This window comes from Oncorhynchus mykiss, unplaced genomic scaffold, assembly GCF_013265735.2.
Source record: "Oncorhynchus mykiss isolate Arlee unplaced genomic scaffold, USDA_OmykA_1.1 un_scaffold_189, whole genome shotgun sequence".
In the NCBI taxonomy this organism is placed as follows: domain Eukaryota; kingdom Metazoa; phylum Chordata; class Actinopteri; order Salmoniformes; family Salmonidae; genus Oncorhynchus; species Oncorhynchus mykiss.
Window position 1 is genome coordinate 397,434 of NW_023493675.1, and position 21,665 is coordinate 419,098.

Here is a 21,665-nt window from a genome sequence, read left to right on the forward strand (position 1 = left end):
GCTGACGAGGCAGAGAAGAGTCTCTCCAGATCAGAACACCAGATGGTACAGCTTGGTCTAGCATACAGCTTGCTCTATCTGGGTCTGGGCTGGGTTCCTGTAAAGCACTTTATGACAACAGTGGCATCAGCATCCATAATGATATGTGTCTGTGTCCCCTCTTTATGGTTACCAGGACAACGCTAGCCCCTCCTCCCTCCCGGAGTCCCCGTGTCGTTCCTCTCCCGGTAGCACCTTACTGCTGGGTATGAAGAGGTTGTCTGTGCTGCTGGTGGACTGCAGGAAAACAACGGGGCTGAGTGGAACTGTGAGAGGAGGAGAAGAGAAGAAAGGATCAGATTTGACACATCAAAGTAAGTGCTGTAGTGTAGTTTGAACAAATACAACAGATCTGCCCACTGGTATCTGTTACCAGGACAACCAGCAGAGTTATGTTAGTTGACAGGAAGATAGACTGGTGGATATGGATGTTATGAATATCGTAACACTGAAAAAGGATTCTGCCAATGAAAAGAGAGAAACCAGTAGACCATATAAAACCTTGATGAAAGTTAGATTTAGAGAGAAACCAATAGACAATATAAAACCTTGATGAAAGTTAGATTTAGAGAGAAACCAATAGACCATATAAAACCTTGATGAAAGTTAGATTTAGAGAGAAAGTTTCAAGATGATCTGATGTAAGGTGCTTGTTTTACAAACATGTTTCCTAAAAACAGTATGAATGTGACATTGCCTATCCCGGTCAACCCCCCTATCTTTACAAGACTGTAGAACAGGCAAACAAAACTCAAGACACTTCAATGTGGTCTGTATTGCTTCATTAACATCTGATCTACAGGACTTGTTAAACATGGCAAATATATATTTTAAAACAAGCTTCTTTTTTTTGTCTTGGCCTCCGTCTCTGTAATGGACAAAATTCATTTAATTTCCTACTCTAACAGGTCAAATGAAGCCTGAACTCCAACATACAGACCTTAACAGAACATGGTTTAATATATATACTATATAGACCTTAACAGAACATGGTTTAATATATATACTATACAGACCTTAACAGAACATGGTTTAATATATATACTATATAGACCTTAACAGAACATGGTTTCATTTGGAAATTATTAACTTTATTGATTTCATGTGTAACCGACGCCAGTGTGCTGCTAACAGTTTAGTTTCCTCCACTGTCCCCATACTGGACTCAAACTAGTGATCCTCTGCTTCTCAACACACGTGACCGTCCTCCTTGATAATGAACTCTATTCAGAGTGCTAGAGCCACAACACTCACTACAGCACAATAAGGGGTCTGTGTATTTAACAGATGCTGAGATCAGAAACAAATCAGTCCCTTTGTTGCTCTGTTTCAGAGCTACTCTGCTTTCTGAGGAAGGAAAGCCTTTTCAACTCTAAAGGTGTATCTGTCTGCCATTTAGGCTGCAACAACGATACAGTGGAACCCCCTGATCTGTTGTTTTATGAAGGGTCACCTACTCCCGGTACCCAAACAGCTAGTCCCATCCTGGGATTTTTATCTTGTGCTTGAGGCCATTGCCGCTGTTGGAGCCGCTGGAAAGAATAGAAATTAGATTTATCTTGTTTAAAACCGCTTTACTTTATCCATTACATCCGTATCATGAGTTCCACCCCCGTACCTTCATGAGGTTCTATAGTAGCAAGGATCTGACACCTCCGGAGGGCTTGATGGCTCAATCCACCAGAGGTATGGCTACATCATAGGCATTGTTCAAAGGCATCTCTGTTCAAGAGATCTGTAATGATGCATGTTGTGGTGATATACCTTCATGAGGTTCTATAGTAGCAAGGATCTGACACCTCCGGAGGGCTTGATGGCTCGATCCACCAGAGGTATGGCTACAACATATACATTGTTTAAAGGCATCTCTGTTCAAGAGATCTGTAATGATGCATGTTGTGGTGATATACCTTCATGAGGTTCTACTGACTGGACATCACTACACATACGTTGAGTAGAGTGGGGACCTCTGAGGGATGATCTTGTCTAGACTTGGCATCGGAGAGTACAGTGGGGACCTCTGAGGGATGATCCTAGACTTGGCATCGGAGAGTACAGTGGGGACCTCTGAGGGATGATCCTAGACTTGGCATCGGAGAGTAGAGTGGGGACCTCTGAGGGATGATCCTAGACTTGGCATCGGAGAGTACAGTGGGGACCTCTGAGGGATGATCCTAGACTTGGCATCGGAGAGTACAGTGGGGACCTCTGAGGGATGATCCTAGTCTTGGCATCGGAGAGTAGAGTGGGGACCTCTGAGGGATGATCCTAGACTTGGCATCGGAGAGTAGAGTGGGGACCTCTGAGGGATGATCCTAGACTTGGCATCGGAGAGGACAGTGCCTCCGGACAGTATTCAGACCCCTTGACTTTTTCCTCGTTTTGTTAGGTTACAACCTTATTCTAAAAACACAATACCCCATACTGACAAAGCACACATTACTGACAAAGAACACATTACTGACAAAGAACACATTACTGACAAAGAACACATTACTGACAAAGAACACATTACTGACAAAGAACACATTACTGACAAAGAACACATTACTGACAAAGAACACATTACTGACAAAGAACACATTACTGACAAAGAACACATTACTGACAAAGAACACATTACTGACAAAGCGACAACAAGAAAAAGGTTGATATTTTTGCTAATTCATTTAAAAAAAATACAAAACTGAAATATTACATTTACTTAAGTATTCAGACCCTCTACTCAGAACTCTGATAACCTGCTCCAAAGCAGAACCTGCTGCTTTTTCATCAAAGATCTCTCTTAAAGGAGGCCTGTAGCATCTAATGATGAAACATTATGGAGTCTTATAGGAGGACTGTAGCATCTAATGATGAAACATTATGGAGTCTTAAAGGAGGACTGTAGCATCTAATGATGAAACATTATGGAGTCTTAAAGGAGGACTGTAACATCTAATGATGAAACATTATGGAGTCTTAAAGGAGGACTGTAGCATCTAATGATGAAACATTATGGAGTCTTAAAGGAGGACTGTAGCATCTAATGATGAAACATTATGGAGTCTTAAAGGAGGACTGTATCACCTAATGATGAAACATTATGGAGTCTTAAAGGAGGACTGTAGCATCTAATGATGAAACATTATGGAGTCTTAAAGGAGGACTGCGATGGAAGGAAAGGGGATATCTAGTCAGTGAATCCATTCATCCTAAATGTCTTTCGCATTGAACACAACCCCTCTGAATCAGAGGTGTGTGGGGGCTGCCTTAGTCGACGTCCACGTCATCGGTGCCCGGGGAGCAGTTGTTGTTGGGGGTTAACTGCCTTGCTTAAGTTCAGAACAGCAGACTCTTTTCTTTATTGCGGGCGTGAGGATTTGAACCGGATACCTTTCTGTTACTGGCCCAACATTCTTAATAACCTCTTAGTCTACAAATGTTACAACTTCAATTCATTATTTCTCAATGACGCTTCAAAGGAGAAGTTTACCCAACATCCAGAAACTCCTAAGTGATTCCATACATTGAAACTAGTCCAGTGGATTTTTTCCCTCTCCCTCTCTCTCTCCCTGTAGTGCTGTACTGAAACAGCTGCTCTCCCTCTCTCTCCCTGTAGTGCTGTACTGAAACAGCTGCTCTCCCCCTCTCTCTCCCTGTAGTGTTGTACTGAAACAGCTGCTCTCCCCCTCTCTCTCCCTGTAGTGCTGTACTGAAACAGCTGCTCTCCCTCTCTCTCCCTGTAGTGCTGTACTGAAACAGCTGCTCTCCCCCTCTCTCTCCCTGTAGTGCTGTACTGAAACAGCTGCTCTCCCCCTCTCTCTCCCTGTAGTGCTGTACTGAAACAGCTGCTCTCCCCCTCTCTCTCCCTGTAGTGCTGTACTGAAACAGCTGCTCTCCCCCTCTCTCTCCCTGTAGTGCTGTACTGAAACAGCTGCAAAAACGTGACTCGTGGCGTTGCTGGATGCGGGCCTCGCTCTGCTGCTTTGCCAGTTAATTTGTTATTTTATTACAGCTATGGCCTTTGTCTTTCACCTGGAGTTGTTTATTTATGTCTGAGAAAGAGAAAGAAAAAAACACTTTTCAACCTGTAAAATGTATGTAAATATGATGATGTCATAGTGAATTCATGACATGTGACTGAACAAGCCTATTCATACTGTATAACATGGCTATATACATTATTATATACACTATATTCGGAAAGTATTCAGACCCCTTGACTTTTCCATATTTAGTTACGTTACAGCCTGATTCAATCTACACACAATGCCCCTTAACGACAAAGCGAAAACAGGTTTTCAGACCTGTTTGCAAATGTATAAAAAATATATATATCTTATTTACATAAGTATTCAAACCCTTTGCTATGAGACTCAGAATGGAGCTGAGGTGCATGCTGTTACCGTTGATCATCTTTGAGATGTTTCTACGACCTGATTGGAGTACACCTGTGGCAAATTAAATTGATTGCACGTGATTTGGATGTCAGAGCAAAAACCAAGCCCTGAGGTCAAAGGAGTTGTCCTTGAGACAGGATTGAGTGACAGCACAGAACGGGGGAAGTGTACCAACACATTTCTGCAGCATGTTAAGGTAGCATGAAGGTCCCAAAAAACATAAGGTTTTTGGTCATTCTTAAAAGGAAGAAGTGTGGAACCACCAAGACTCTACCAAAAGCTGTCTGCCTGGCCAAACTGAACAATCGTTGGAGAAGGGCCTTGGTTAGGGAGGTGACCAAGAACCCGATGGTCACTGACAGTGCTCCAGAGTTCCTCTGTGGAGATGGGATAACCTTCCAGAAGGACAACCAACTCTGCAGCACTGGTAGAGTGGCCAGATGGAAGCCACTCCTCAGTATAAGGCACCTGACAGCCCGCTTGGAAAACTCCAAGTCTCAGAATGTCCTTGAGCTGAATTCCAAGCATCACGTCTGGTGGAAACTTGGCATCAGGATGTTTTGCAGCAGGGAGACTTGTTAGGACTGAGGGAAAGATGAACGGAACAAGGTACAGAGAACAGTAAAAGGCACATGAAAGTCTGCTTGGAGTTTGCCAAAAGGCACCTAAAGGACTCTCAGACCATGAGAAACAAGATTCTCTGATCTGATGAAACCAAGATTGAACTCTTTGGCCTGAATGCCAAGTGTCAGGTCTGGAGGAAACCTGGAACCATCCCTACAGTGAAGTGTGGTGGTGGCAGCATCATGGTGTGGGGATATTTTTCAGCGGCAGGGACTGGGAGACTAGTAAGATCGAGGGAAAGATGAACAGAGCAAATTACAGAGAGATAATTGATGGAAACCTGCTCCAAAGCACTCAGGACCTCAGACTGGGGCAAAGGTTCACCTTCCAACGGGACAACGCAGACGTGGCTTCGGGACAAGTCTCAGAATGTCCTTGAGTGGCCCAACCAGAGCCCGGACTTGAACCTGATCAAACATCTCTGGAGAGACCTGAAAATAGCTGTGTAGCAATGCGAAACATCCATCCTGACAGAGCTTGAGAGGATCTGCAGAGAATGAGAGAAACTCCCCAAGTACAGGTGTGCCAAACTTGTAGTGTCATACCCAAGAAGGCTCAAGGCTGTAATCACTGCCAAATGTGTTTCAACAAAGTACTGAGTAAATGTTCTGAATTCTTTTGTAAATGTGATATTTCAGTTTTTAATTTGTAAAAAAAACAACAATCTAAAATCCTGTTTTTGCTTTGTCATTACGGGGTATATTTTGTACATTTTAATGAGCTAAAAAAAATACAATTTAATCAGTTTTAGAAAACAGTCAAGGGGTCTGAATACTTTCCGAAGGCACTGCGTGTATACAGTTGAAGTCGGACGTTTACATACACTTAGGTTGGAGTCATTAAAACTAGTTTACATACACTTAGGTTGGAGTCATTAAAACTAGTTTACATACACTTAGGTTGGAGTCATTAAAACTAGTTTACATACACTTAGGTTGGAGTCATTAAAACTAGTTTACATACACTTAGGTTGGAGTCATTAAAACTTGTTTACATACACTTAGGTTGGAGTCATTAAAACTAGTTTACATACACTTAGGTTGGAGTCATTAAAACTAGTTTACATACACTTAGGTTGGAGTCATTAAAACTAGTTTACATACACTTAGGTTGGAGTCATTAAAACTCGTTTACATACACTTAGGTTGGAGTCATTAAAACTCATTTTTCAACCACTCCACTAATTTCTTGTTAACCAGCTATAGTTTTGGAAAGTCGGGTAGGACATCTACTTTGTGCATGACACAAGTAATTTTTCCAACATTTGTTTACAGAAGTTGACATACTCTATAAACAGCTTGGAAATTTCCAGAAAATTATGTCATGGCTTTAGAAGCTTCTGATAGGCTAATTGACATAATTTGTGTCAATTGGAGGTGTACCTGTGGATGTATTTCAAGGCCTACCTTCAAACTTGACACCAGGAGAAAATCAAAAGAAATCAGCCAAGACCTCAGAAAGAAATGGAAGACCTCCACAAGTCTGGTTCATCCTTGGGAGCAATTTCCAAACGCCTGAAGGTACCACGTTCATCTGTACAAACAATAGTACGCAAGTATAAACACCATGGGACCACGCAGCTGTCATTTCGCTCTGGAAGGAGATGCGTTGTGTCTCCTAGAGATGAACGTGCTTAGGTGCGAAAAGTCCAAATCAATCCCAGAAGAATAGCAAAGGACCTTGTGAAGATGCTGGAGGAAACGGGTACAAAAGTATCTATATCCACAGCAAAACGTGATATGACAACAGCCAGTGAAAGTGCAGGGCGCCAAATTCAAGCAACAGAAATCTCATAATTAAAATTCCTCAAACATACAAGTCTCTTATACCATTTTAAAGGTAATCTTGTTGTTAATCCCATCACAGTGTCTGATTTCAAAAATGCTTTACAGTGAAAGCACACCAAATGATTACGTTAGGTCATAGAAAAACCATAGAAAAACACAAAAAGAAGAAATAGAGAGAGAATTAATCACTAACCTTTGATGATCTTCATCAGATGACACTCATAGGACTTCATGTTACACAATACATGTATGTTTTGTTCGATAAAGTGCATATTTATGTCCAAAAATTTACAATTTACAGAAATACTCATAATAAACATTGATAAAAGATACAAGTGTTATACATGGAACTTTAGGGAAACTTCTCCTAAATGCAACCGCTGTGTCAGATTTAAAAAAAACTTTACGGAAAAAGCATACCATGCAATAATCTGAGTACTGAGCTCAGAGACCAAAACAGCCAAACAGATACAGTGCCTTGCGAAAGTATTCGCCCCCCTTGAACTTTGCGACCTTTTGCAACATTTCAGGCTTCAAACATAAAGATATAAAACTGTATTTTTTTGTGAAGAATCAACAACAAGTGGGACACAATCATGAAGTGGAACGACATTTATTGGATATTTCAAACTTTTTTAACAAATCAAAAACTGAAAAATTGGGCGTGCAAAATTATTCAGCCCCCTTAAGTTAATACTTTGTAGCGCCACCTTTTGCTGCGATTACAGCTGTAAGTCGCTTGGGGTATGTCTCTATCAGTTTTGCACATCGAGAGACTGACATTTTTTCCCATTCCTCCTTGCAAAACAGCTCGAGCTCAGTGAGGTTGGATGGAGAGCATTTGTGAACAGCAGTTTTCAGTTCTTTCCACAGATTCTCGATTGGATTCAGGTCTGGACTTTGACTTGGCCATTCTAACACCTGGATATGTTTATTTTTGAACCATTCCATTGTAGATTTTGCTTTATGTTTTGGATCATTGTCTTGTTGGAAGGTTTTCTTCCAGAATGGTCCTGTATTTGGCTCCATCCATCTTCCCATCAATTTTAACCATCTTCCCTGTCCCTGCTGAAGAAAAGCAGGCCCAAACCATGATGCTGCCACCACCATGTTTGACAGTGGGGATGGTGTGTTCAGGGTGTTGCTTTTACGCCAAACATAACGTTTTGCATTGTTGCCAAAAAGTTCAATTTTGGTTTCATCTGACCAGAGCACCTTCTTCCACATGTTTGGTGTGTCTCCCAGGTGGCTTGTGGCAAACTTTAACCGACACTTTTTGTGGATATCTTTAAGAAATGGCTTTCTTCTTGCCACTCTTCCATAAAGGCCAGATTTGTGCAATATACGACTGATTGTTGTCCTATGGACAGAGTCTCCCACCTCAGCTGTAGATCTCTGCAGTTCATCCAGAGTGATCATGGGCCTCTTGGCTGCATCTCTGATCAGTCTTCTCCTTGTATGAGCTGAAAGTTTAGAGGGACGGCCAGGTCTTGGTAGATTTGCAGTGGTCTGATACTCCTTCCATTTCAATATTATCGCTTGCACAGTGCTCCTTGGGATGTTTAAAGCTTGGGAAATCTTTTTGTATCCAAATCCGGCTTTAAACTTCTTCACAACAGTATCTCGGACCTGCCTGGTGTGTTCCTTGTTCTTCATGATGCTCTCTGCGCTTTTAACGGACCTCTGAGACTATCACAGTGCAGGTGCATTTATACGGAGACTTGATTACACACAGGTGGATTGTATTTATCATCATTAGTCATTTAGGTCAACATTGGATCATTCAGAGATACTCACTGAACTTCTGGAGAGAGTTTGCTGCACTGAAAGTAAAGGGGCTGAATAATTTTGCACGCCCAATTTTTCAGTTTTTGATTTGTTAAAAAAGTTTGAAATATCCAATAAATGTTGTTCCACTTCATGATTGTGTCCCACTTATTGTTGATTCTTCACAAAAAAATACAGTTTTATATCTTTATGTTTGAAGCCTGAAATGTGGCAAAATGTCGTAAAGTTCAAGGGGGCCGAATACTTTCGCAAGGCACTGTATCTGCCATGTTGTGGAGTCAACATTAGTCAGAAACGGCATTATAAATATTCACTAATCTTTGATGTTCTTCATCAGAATGCACTCCAAGGAATCCCAGTTCCACAATAAATGTTTGATTTGTTCGATAAAGTTTATAATTTATGTCCAAATTCCTCCTTTTGTTAGCGCGTTCAGCCCTGTAATCCAAATTCATGACGCACGAGCAGACAAAGTCAAAAAGTTCCGTTACAGTCCGTAGAAACATGTCAAACGAAGTATAAAATCAATCTTTAGGGTGTTTTTAACATAAATCTTCAATAATGTTCCAACCAGAGAATTCCTTTGTCTGTAGAAATGCAATGGAATGCAAGCTAACTCTCACATGAACGCGCATTGTCAGGTCATGGCTCCTGGCAGTCCTCTGACTCATCCCCCTCTCATTCGGCCCCACTTCACAGTAGAAGCATCAAACAAGGTTCTAAAGACTGTTGACATCTAGTGGAAGCATTAGGAAGTGCGAGATGACCAATATCCCACTGTGTCTTCAAAAGGGGATGCGTTGAAAAACGGCAAACCTCAGATTTCCCACTTCCTGGTTGGATTTTTTTCTCAGGTTTTTGCCTTATGAGTTCTGTTATACTCACAGACATCATTCAAACAGTTTTAGAAACTTCAGAGTGTTTCTATCCAAATATACTAATAATATGCATATCTTAGCTTCTGGGACTGAGTAGCAGGCAGTTTACTCATTCAAGCTATTCAATACTGCCCCCAGCCATAAGAAGTTAACTGATTGTCTTTGGTCTGCAGCTTTTGAAATGGAACATTATTGCTTTGAGTTGTTTCATTCACAACCGTTTGCAGGGCATCAAGTTGATTTGCGTGGACAGCATCATATTTTTGTTTTGGCTAAAACGAGTTGTTCCTTTAGAATATGGACTTGGTCAAGAGTTTGTTCTTTGTTATAAGTGTTTATCTGTTCTCACACACAGTTCCTCGGATAGCAGTAGCTTATCTTTTTCGGCTTTCGATGCCAGCTCCCTGGTTCTATCCACCTGTGCCTTGAGCTCCCCAGCTTCCTGCTCGTACCTCTGTTGGGCATTGAGGTACTGGTACACTGTCCATCTCTACTGGTGGGCATAGTTGAGGACTAAACTGGAGAGAACCTTCACAAGGCCTCTGCCTGATGGTCTATTTTGGAGAGCGTCTGTCCCAATGTCTGCATTTTTCTCGCTTATGGCATCAAAATCTAACATTTCCAGCCCCTCAGCATAGTTAGGATTTGCATTGTTGCTGAGGTCAGTGATCAATCTTTCCGTGGGGGAAGGTCCACTGATTAGAGGGGGAATGGGTGTAAACCCATCTGATGGATTGCTCATTGTTATGATTATCAATTATTTCAATTTACGTCTCTCTTTAAATAACCTCTGTCTTTGGCAGGAGGAACACCAATCTTCAAGGAACCAAAGATGTCCAAACCAGCAAGACGACACCTCTGCTCCCAGTGTGGAAAGAGTTTTAACCAGTTAGGAAGCCTGAAAGCTCATGAGCGAATACACACAGGGGAGAAGCCTTACCACTGCTCCCAGTGTGGAACTAGGTTTACCAGATTAGGAAGCCTGAAAAGACATGAGAGGATACACACAGGAGCGAAGCCACACCATTGCGCCCAGTGTGGAAAGAGTTTTAACAAGTTAGGAAACATGAAATCTCACGAGCGAATACACACAGGGGAGAAGCCTTACCACTGCTCCCATTGTGGAAAAAGTTTTAGAGAGTCAGGAAACCTGAACGCTCATAAGCGAATACACACAGGGGAGAAGCCTTACCGCTGCTCCCACTGCGGAAAGCGTTTTAACCATTCAGGAAAGCTGAAAGAACACATGAGACTGCACACAGGGGAGAACCCTTGCAAATGCTCAGACTGTGGGAAGACATATTACTCATCACGGTCACTTAAACGTCATGTGAGAATCCACACGGGAGAATAATTACTTCTGGTGTGTATATTGATATTTCACATCACGTTGACTTAAAATTCATCAGAGAACATACACAGTGTTGACTGAGAATGTGTTTACCTGTTGAAACCAGATGAAATTGAATTGTACAAAGTATTCTTAAACATATATTTGTATGTTTTTATTAGAAAACATGAAGTGAATATGGAGTCTGTCAGTTTGAATATAGAGTAAATCAGATTCCATGTGTTTAAATGGTCCTTTTTTAAACTCTGACTGTGTGTGTTTATCTGGGTGTGTCATTCCTCCAGCACTACAGATAATCAAGTGCTATTTGGATGTGATGCATTAGTTCCATTGTTGACATTTGCATTATATTGTTGGCCCACTGATGATTTAATGAAATGAAAATGTTCACAGACTCTGTAATGGAAGATGGTCATTGTAAACTCAGCAAAAAAAAGAAACGTCCTCTCACTGTCAACTGCGTTTATTTTAAATAAACTTAATGTGTAAATATTTGTATGAATGTGTCCCTGAACAAAGGGGGGAGGGGGGGACTTTTGCTGTTGAATTCCCATGTATCGAATGAAAAATACAAGTTAAATGGGTTTCCATCACATTGTAAACTCTACTGATGGTTTTAAAAAGCTGTTGTGTTATATGAAGAAACATGGCAACGTGCACTGTAGCCAGGACCACACAACATATCATCACGTGACTCCAAGTTAACTAAGATGTGATGGTTGTTATATAAATATTTGCTCATAAAGGAGTTTCCACCACCATTTCTCGCTCATAAATGTTTACTGACACAAAAAGACCCACCATGTAAAACGAACTTACAAATTGTCTATTTGCATTTATAAAATTGTAAAGGCATATCCTGTTTCCATCAGCCCGGTCATTACTTTGGAAATGGTTGGATCAATATCCACCTTCAAGATATGGATGAAGCCTGATTTAGAATGGTTGAGTAGTTCTATATGATGTCATAATACACCCCTCTGATAATCAAGTGATATTTGGAATGTCTGAGTAGTTCTATCTGATGTCATAATTCACCCCTCTGATAGTGATACATTTGCTACATTGTTTCCATGTCAGTTGGTTTCCCACTCTGATGATTTATTTAGTTCTCTGATAGAGTTCAGTGTGTCAAATCGGAGGGTCTGCTGTCCGGACCTCTGGCAGTCTCTATGGGGGTGCCACAGGGTTCAATTCTTGGACCGACTCTCTTCTCTGTATACATCAATGAGGTCGCTCTTGCTGCTGGTGAGTCTCTGATCCACCTCTACGCAGACGACACCATTCTGTATACTTCTGGCCCTTCTTTGGACACTGTTAACAACCCTCCAGACAAGCTTCAATGCCATACAACTCTCCTTCTGTGGCCTCCAACTGCTCTTAAATACAGGTAAAACTAAATGCATGCTCTTCAACCGATCGCTACCTGCACCTGCCCGCCTGTCCAACATCACTACTCTGGACGGCTCTGACTTAGAATACGTGGACAACTACAAATACTTAGGTGTCTGGTTAGACTGTAAACTCTCCTTCCAGACCCATATCAAACATCTCCAATCCAAAGTTAAATCTAGAATTGGCTTCCTATTTCGCAACAAAGCATCCTTCACTCATGCTGCCAAACAGACCCTTGTAAAACTGACCATCCTACCAATCCTCGACTTTGGCGATGTCATTTACAAAATAGCCTCCAATACCCTACTCAACAAATTGGATGCAGTCTATCACAGTGCAATCCGTTTTGTCACCAAAGCCCCATATACTATCCACCATTGCGACCTGTACGCTCTCGTTGGCTGGCCCACGCTTCATACTCGTCGCCAAACCCACTGGCTCCATGTCATCTACAAGACCCTGCTAGGTAAAGTCCCGCCTTATCTCAGCTCGCTGGTCACCATAGCATCTCTCACCTGTAGCACACGCTCCAGCAGGTATATCTCTCTAGTCACCCCCAAAACCAATTCTTTCTTTGGCCGCCTCTCCTTCCAGTTCTCTGCTGCCAATGACTGGAACGAACTACAAAAATCTCTGAAACTGGAAACACTTATCTCCCTCACTAGCTTTAAGCACCAACTGGCAGAGCAGCTCACAGATCACTGCACCTGTACATAGCCCACCTATAATTTAGCCCAAACAACTACCTCTTTCCCTACTGTATTTAAATGATTTATTTATTTTGCTCATTTGCACCCCATTATTTTTATTTCTACTTTGCACATTATTCCACTGCAAATCTACCATTCCAATTGTTTACTTGCTATATTGTATTTACTTCGCCACCATGGCCTTTTTTGCCTTTACCTTCCTTATCTCACCTCATTTGCTCACATTGTATATAGACTTATTCTTCTCCTGTATTATTGACTGTATGTTTGTTTTACTCCATGTGTAACTCTGTGTCGTTGTATGTGTCGAACTGCTTTGCTTTATCTTGGCCAGGTCGCAATTGTAAATGAGAACTTGTTCTCAACTTGCCTACCTGGTTAAATAAAGGTGTTCTCAACTAGCCTACCTGGTTAAATAAAGGTGTTCTCAACTAGCCTACCTGGTTAAATAAAGGTAAAGGCTTTAAATGAATAGTATGGTGACATCTTAGTGTGGCTTGAAATAAATAGGATTATTAATCATAAACTCCTATAGCAACAATACACTGTGGCTTTGACTTCAAGAAGAGAATGGTCTGATGGGTGGTGGTGCTACTCTATAGGTAAGGCTGTCCAATATGAATGTTCAATACACACAATAGGTTGATCGGTAGCTAGTTAGCAAGCTGTCCAGTCTAATACAAATGTTCAATACACACAATAGGTTGACTGTTGACCAATATGAATGTTCATAATGAGGGAGAAATAAAGATGGGCTCTCCTGTCAACATGGGACTCCTGCTGCAGGTAGCCTAGTGGTTAATGGTGTTGGGCCAGTAACTGAAAGATCCCTGGTTTGAATCCCAGAGAGGACTAGGTGAAAAATCTGTCAATGTGCCCTTGAGGGCAGCAGGAGCCTCATGTTTCTCCCATTCTTCTCTGCAGATCCTCTCAAGCTCTGTCTGGTTGGATGGGGAGCGTCGCTACAAAGCTATTTTCAGGTCTCTCCAGAGATGTTCCATCGGGTTCAAATCCGGGCTCTGGCTGGGCCACTCAAGAACATTCAGAGACATCTGTTGACAAAGGTTTCTTAAACAGAAAAAAACGGGATAAACATGCCTGAATTTGTCAAATAAAATCAAACTTTATTTGTCACATGCGCCGAATACAACAAGTGTAGACCTTACAGTGAAATGTTTACTTACAAGCCCTTTAACTAACAGTAGAGTTCAAGAAGAGTTAAGAACATTTGAGCAAATGAACTAAAGTAAAAAATAATAAAAAGTAACACAATAAAATAACAATAACAAGGCTATATACAGGGGGTACCAGTACAGAGTCAATGTGGAGGCTATATACAGGGGGTACCAGTACAGAGTCAATGTGGAGGCTATATACAGGGGGTACTGGTACAGAGTCAATGTGGAGGCTATATACAGGGGGTACTGGTACAGAGTCAATGTGGAGGCTATATACAGGAGGTACTGGTACCGAGTCAATGTGGAGGCTATATACAGGGGGTACTGGTACAGAGTCAATGTGGAGGCTATATACAGGGGGTACTGGTACCAAGTCAATGTGGAGGCTATATACAGGGGGTACTGGTACCGAGTCAGTGTGGAGGCTATATACAGGGGGTACTGGTACCGAGTCAATGTGGAGGCTATATACAGGGGGTACTGGTACAGAGTCAATGTGGAGGCTATATACAGGGGGTACTGGTACAGAGTCAATGTGGAGGCTATATACAGGGGGTACTGGTACCGAGTCAATGTGGAGGCTATATACAGGGGGTACTGGTACCGAGTCAATGTGGAGGCTATATACAGGGGCTACTGGTACCGAGTCAGTGTGGAGGCTATATACAGGGGGTACCAGTACAGAGTTAATGTGGAGGCTATATACAGGAGGTACTGGTACCAAGTCAATGTGGAGGCTATATACAGGGGGTACTGGTACCGAGTCAGTGTGCGGGGGTACAAATTAGTCGAGGAGTTTGTACATGTAGGTAGGGGTGAAGTGACATTTCATAGATAATAAACAGCGAGTAGCAGCAGTGTACAAAACAAAATGGAGGGGTCAATGTAAATAGTCCAGGTGGCCATTTAATTAATTGTTCAGCAGTCTTATGGCTTGGGGGTAGAAGCTGTTAAGGAGCCTTTTGGTTCTAGACTTGGCGCTCCGGTACCGCTTGACGTGCAGGAGCAGAGAAAACAGTCTATGACTTGGGTGACTGGAGTATCTGACAATTTGTTGGGCTTTCTTTATATAGGTCCAGGATGGCAGGAAGCTTGACCCCAGTGATGTTCACAACCCTCTGTAGTGCATTACGGTCAGATGCCGAGCAGTTGCCATACCAGGCGGTGATGCAACCGATGCTCTCGATGGTGCAGCTGTAGAACGTTTTGAGGATCTGGAGACCCATGCCAAATCTTTTCACTCTCCTGAGGTGGAAAAGTTGTTGTCGTGCCCTCTTCACGACTGTCTTGGTGTGTTTGGACCATGGTAATTAGTTGGTGATGTCTTCACGACTGTCTGTCCATGTGTCACTGTCTGTCACCTAAAAAATGTATCTCGACCTGTGTGCACCTACGTTCTAAACTTCCATTCATAGGCTAGGTTGTAGAAATCTCATGATGGGTATAGGGAAAATTCTAGTATCATATAGTAGCCTAAACCTTTTGCTGTTACATTGAACAGGGTGAATGGAATATGAATGACAGTCATCCAATATGCTGTAATAGAAATAAGGCCATGCTCATGAGAAAACAAATCACATGGGAAGCTGGAAAAACCCAGCAGCATTGCAGTTCTTGACACAAACCTGCGCCTGAGACCAACTACCATACCCTGTTCAAAGGCTCACACATACTTATCATATGCATATACTATATTCCTGGCATGAGTAGCAGGACGTTGAAATGTTGCGCGATTTTTAACAAAAAGTTGTGAAAAGCTGTGAAAATTCGCATCATCCCTTACAGGTTAACTATTTTGTCTTCCCCATTCCCCCTCTGAATGGCACACATGCACAATCCATGTCTCATTTGTCTCAAGGCTTTAAAATCCTTATTTCAGCCATCTCCTCCCCTTCATCTTCACTGATTGAAGTGGATTTAACTTGTGACATCAATAAGGGATCATAGCTTTAGCCTGGATTCACCTAGTCAGTTTGTCATGGAAGGAGCAGGTGTTCTTAATGTTTTGTAGACTCCGTGTAAAGCACTACAGATAATCAAGTGCTATTTGCATGTGATGCATTTGCTCTATTGTTTCCAGCGGGGTTGGGAAATTCCAGACCTCGAGGGCCTGATTAGAGTCACAGTTTTGCCCCAGCCCCAGCTAACACACCAGACTCCAATAATCACTTAATCATGATCTTCAGTTTAGAATGCAGTTTGATTAATCAGCGGTGTTTGCGGGATGGAGAAAAAGTGGTTTACAGAATGATTTGTATCTTAAAGAGCGTAGCTTTAAGGGATTAGTACCGTCACATCTAGATAAAAACGAATGTGAAAAATGAACAGAGCAAATGTGTATTAAAACACTACCTATTCATGGAGGTATTTATTCATCATTTACAAATGCATTAAGCTTCTACTTCTGTGTACAGGAACGTATTATTTGTAAGACGTAAGAGAAAATATATCAGCGTATTGTTGTATATGTTAAATGATTATGATGCTCTATCCAATAAAAAAAATTGTAGTAACTATTGTTTCCAAACTGCGTTACCCACTCCAGTCAGCAGATGGCGATGAGCGTCTTTCAGGTGATGCTTCTTGCGTGACGTATAATTTACTGGACGGACGCTTCTTCAGGAACAACAAGGCGCCAACTCTTTCAACGACTTCGATAGCTTGCTAGCAAACATGAAACTGAAAGATTGACACTTTAGACCATGTTAATGTACATTAGCTAATCTCAGTGTTGTAAACGCAGTTCATTTGATTTATCAACTGGTTAACTTTAACGTAATTTGCATGTTCAATTTGCAAAGTTGTTAATTAAACACTGATACTGAGCCAAGCCGCTAATGCTACCTTACTAGCACTAGGCTAGTCGCTAATTCTAACATCCCGGACCATGAGTTCACTAAACTACTCCTCCCCTGCTAAAGAAGAGGAGGTCTGCTGTATGCAGAATGAAGCTTTGGGACTGAACATTGTCGTGAAAGAAGAAGATGATGTTATTGAGGAAACAGTGGAAGAACCTTATAGAGAGGAAGAGGATGCTATCGCAGTAGAGGTGAAGAAGGAAGACGTTTTGAGAGTGAAAGAGGAGGAGACAGAATATCAGATTAACACCAGTGAGTACTGTCTTAAACGGGCATTAAGGGGCATTCTACTTAAGTTCTACTTGAATATGTTGTTCAGTACTTTATAAATTCTTAAAGGGTCAATCTGCCTTTGGTACATATATTTTGGGGTCTTTTAAATTAGATTTATTAAATTCTCCACGTGGTCTACATTAAATTGCATCTCATCAAAAGGCACCCATTTCGTGGAACAACCCTTTAACATTTGCATTTTAGGCCCTGTTTAGAGAGATTAATACCTTGTCTAAGATTTTAATATACGGCCATAAGTTCACTGTCTGTTTGATGTTCTTGTTCACACAGGAGAGAGACATGACTATCGTAGATCCTCTGGGGAGCCTCAACAACATCCTGATGCTGACAAAGTAGAGAAGAGTCTCTCCAGATCAGAACACCAGATGGTACAGCTTGGTCTGGTCTAGCATACAGCTTGCTCTATCGGGGTCTGGGCTGGATTTCTGTAAAGCACTTCATGACAACAGTGGCATCAGCATCCATAATTATATGTGTCTGTGTCCCCTCTTTATGGTTACCAGGACAACGCTAGCCCTTCCTCCCTCCCGGAGTCCCTGTGTCGTGCCTCTCCCGGTAGCACCTTACTGCTGGGTATGAAGAGGTTGTTTGTGCTGCTGGTGGACTGCAGGAAAACAACGGGGCTGAGTGTAACTGTGAGAGGTGGAGAGGAGATGAAAGGATCAGATTTAACTCATCAAAGTAAGTGCTGTAGTTCAGTTTGAACAAATAAAACACATCTGCCTGCTGGTATCTGTTACCAGGACAACCAGCAGAGTTCTGTTAGTTGTCAGGAAGATATACTGGTGGATATGGATGTTATGAATATCAGAGCACTGAAAATGGATTCTGCCAATGAAAAGAGAGAAACCAATAGACCATATAATTGATAAAAGTTAGCTTTAGAGAGAAACCAATAGACCATATAAATCCTTGATGAAAGGTAGCTTTAGAGAGAAACCAATAGACCACATAAAACCTTGATGAAAGTTAGCTTTAGAGAGAAACCAATAGACCATATAAAACCTTGATGAAAGTTAGCTTTAGAGAGAAACCAATAGACCATATAAATCCTTGATGAAAGTTAGCTTTAGAGAGAAAGTTTCAAGATGATCCGATGTAAGTTGCATGTTTTACAAAAACATTTTCTCAAAACATGATGGATGTTACATTGCCTGTCCCAGTCATCCCCCCTCTCTTCACTAGACTCTAGAACATACAAACTAAACTCCAGACACTTCAATGTGGTCTGTATTGCTTCATTAACATCTGATCTACAGATATTTTATTCTACACTACCGGTCAAAAGTTTTTAGAATACCTACTCATTCAAGGGTTTTTCTTTAATTTGACTATTTTCTGCATTGCAGAATAATCGTGAAGATATCAAAACTATGTTATAACACATATGGAATCATGTAGTAACCAAAAAAAAGTGTTAAATAAATCTAAATATATTTGAGATTCTTCAAAATAGCCACCCTTTGCCTTGATGACAGCTTTGCACGCTCTTGGCATTCTCTCAACCAGCTTCATGAGGAAGTCAACTGGAATGCATTTCAATTAACAGATTAATCCCTGTTACACCTCCTTGATGTGATGGTTTTCTATGTCTGTACCCAGTGTGAATAGTGGTTTCCATAAAGTTATTACCCCCTAAACCAGAATGTTAACCAGTTTTCTATGTCTGTACCCAGTGTGATTAGTGGTTTCCATAAAGTTATTACCCCCTAAACCAGAATGTTAACCAGTTTTCTATGTCTGTACCCAGTGTGAATAGTGGTTTCCATAAAGTTATTACCCCCTAAACCAGAATGTTAACCAGTTTTCTATGTCTGTACCCAGTGTGAATAGTGGTTTCCATAAAGATATTACCCCCTAAACCAGAATGTTAACCAGTTTTCTATGTCTGTACCCAGTGTGAATAGTGGTTTCCATGAAGTTATTACCCCCTAAACCAGAATGTTAACCAGTTTTCTATGTCTGTACCCAGTGTGAATAGTGGTTTCCATGAAGTTATTACCCCCTAAACCAGAATGTTAACCAGTTTTCTATGTCTGTACCCAGTGTGAATAGTGGTTTCCATGAAGTTATTACCCCCGAAACCAGAATGTTAACCAGTTTTCTATGTCTGTACCCAGTGTGATTAGTGGTTTCCATAAAGTTATTACCCCCTAAACCAGAATGTTAACCAGTTTTCTATGTCTGTACCCAGTGTGAATAGTGGTTTCCATAAAGTTATTACCCCCTAAACCAGAATGTTAACCAGTTTTCTATGTCTGTACCCAGTGTGAATAGTGGTTTCCATAAAGATATTACCCCCTAAACCAGAATGTTAACCAGTTTTCTATGTCTGTACCCAGTGTGAATAGTGGTTTCCATGAAGTTATTACCCCCTAAACCAGAATGTTAACCAGTTTTCTATGTCTGTACCCAGTGTGAATAGTGGTTTCCATAAAGTTATTACCCCCTAAACCAGAATGTTAACCAGTTTTCTATGTCTGTACACAGTGTGAATAGTGGTTTCCATGAAGTTATTACCCCCTAAACCAGAATGTTAACCAGTTTTCTATGTCTGTACCCAGTGTGAATAGTGGTTTCCATAAAGTTATTACCCCCTAAACCAGAATGTTAACCAGTTGTCTATGTCTGTACCCAGTGTGAATAGTGGTTTCCATGAAGTTATTACCCCCTAAACCAGAATGTTAACCAGTTTTCTATGTCTGTACCCAGTGTGAATAGTGGTTTCCATAAAGTTATTACCCCCTAAACCAGAATGTTAACCAGTTTTCTATGTCTGTACACAGTGTGAATAGTGGTTTCCATGAAGTTATTACCCCCTAAACCAGAATGTTAACCAGTTTTCTATGTCTGTACACAGTGTGAATAGTGGTTTCCATAAAGTTATTACCCCCTAAACCAGAATGTTAACCAGTTTTCTATGTCTGTACACAGTGTGAATAGTGGTTTCCATAAAGTTATTACCCCCTAAACCAGAATGTTAACCAGTTTTCTATGTCTGTACACAGTGTGAATAGTGGTTTCCATAAAGTTATTACCCCCTAAACCAGAATGTTAACCAGTTTTCTATGTCTGTACCCAGTGTGAATAGTGGTTTCCATAAAGTTATTACCCCCTAAACCAGAATGTTAACCAGTTTTCTATGTCTGTACACAGTGTGAATAGTGGTTTCCATAAAGTTATTACCCCCTAAACCAGAATGTTAACCAGTTTTCTATGTCTGTACCCAGTGTGAATAGTGGTTTCCATGAAGTTATTACCCCCTAAACCAGAATGTTAACCAGTTTTCTATGTCTGTACCCAGTGTGAATAGTGGTTTCCATAAAGTTATTACCCCCTAAACCAGAATGTTAACCAGTTTTCTATGTCTGTACCCAGTGTGAATAGTGGTTTCCATAAAGTTATTACCCCCTAAACCAGAATGTTAACCAGTTTTCTATGTCTGTACCCAGTGTGAATAGTGGTTTCCATAAAGTTATTACCCCCTAAACCAGAATGTTAACCAGTTTTCTATGTCTGTACACAGTGTGAATAGTGGTTTCCATAAAGTTATTACCCCCTAAACCAGAATGTTAACCAGTTTTCTATGTCTGTACACAGTGTGAATAGTGGTTTCCATAAAGTTATTACCCCCTAAACCAGAATGTTAACCAGTTTTCTATGTCTGTACACAGTGTGAATAGTGGTTTCCATAAAGTTATTACCCCCTAAACCAGAATGTTAACCAGTTTTCTATGTCTGTACCCAGTGTGAATAGTGGTTTCCATGAAGTTATTACCCCCTAAACCAGAATGTTAACCAGTTTTCTATGTCTGTACCCAGTGTGAATAGTGGTTTCCATAAAGTTATTACCCCCTAAACCAGAATGTTAACCAGTTTTCTATGTCTGTACCCAGTGTGAATAGTGGTTTCCATGAAGTTATTACCCCCTAAACCAGAATGTTAACCAGTTTTCTATGTCTGTACACAGTGTGAATAGTGGTTTCCATAAAGTTATTACCCCCTAAACCAGAATGTTAACCAGTTTTCTATGTCTGTACACAGTGTGAATAGTGGTTTCCATGAAGTTATTACCCCCTAAACCAGAATGTTAACCAGTTTTCTATGTCTGTACCCAGTGTGAATAGTGGTTTCCATAAAGTTATTACCCCCTAAACCAGAATGTTAACCAGTTTTCTATGTCTGTACCCAGTGTGAATAGTGGTTTCCATAAAGTTATTACCCCCTAAACCAGAATGTTAACCAGTTTTCTATGTCTGTACCCAGTGTGAATAGTGGTTTCCATAAAGTTATTACCCCCTAAACCAGAATGTTAACCAGTTTTCTATGTCTGTACCCAGTGTGAATAGTGGTTTCCATAAAGTTATTACCCCCTAAACCA

At 41.1% G+C, this 21,665-nt stretch overlaps 2 protein-coding genes across 2 annotated transcripts in view; both read left to right on the forward strand.

Annotated features, from left to right (window-relative positions):
* Positions 1-258: 258 nt before the first annotated feature.
* On the forward strand, positions 259-11,337 carry LOC118947687 (zinc finger protein 32-like). The gene is made up of 2 exons (XM_036972663.1): positions 259-353; positions 10,302-11,337. Exon 2 carries the CDS (start codon positions 10,331-10,333, stop codon positions 10,850-10,852), a length of 522 nt encoding a protein of 173 aa, XP_036828558.1. The 5' UTR covers positions 259-353; positions 10,302-10,330; the 3' UTR covers positions 10,853-11,337.
* Positions 11,338-17,912: 6,575 nt separating this feature from the next.
* Positions 17,913-21,665, forward strand: part of LOC110514701 (zinc finger protein 2 homolog) — a 28,334-nt gene continuing 24,581 nt past the window's right edge. Inside the window, exon 1 of the mRNA XM_036972680.1 lies at positions 17,913-17,965. Coding sequence (XP_036828575.1) covers positions 17,938-17,965 — 28 coding nt within the window. The 5' untranslated portion in view covers positions 17,913-17,937. The remainder of the gene's footprint in view (positions 17,966-21,665) is intronic.

Excerpts from the sequence above, each read along its gene's own strand:
- LOC118947687 (XM_036972663.1), top strand. The coding sequence starts at position 10,331 with ATGTCCAAACCAGCAAGACGACACCTCTGCTCCCAGTGTGGAAAGAGT.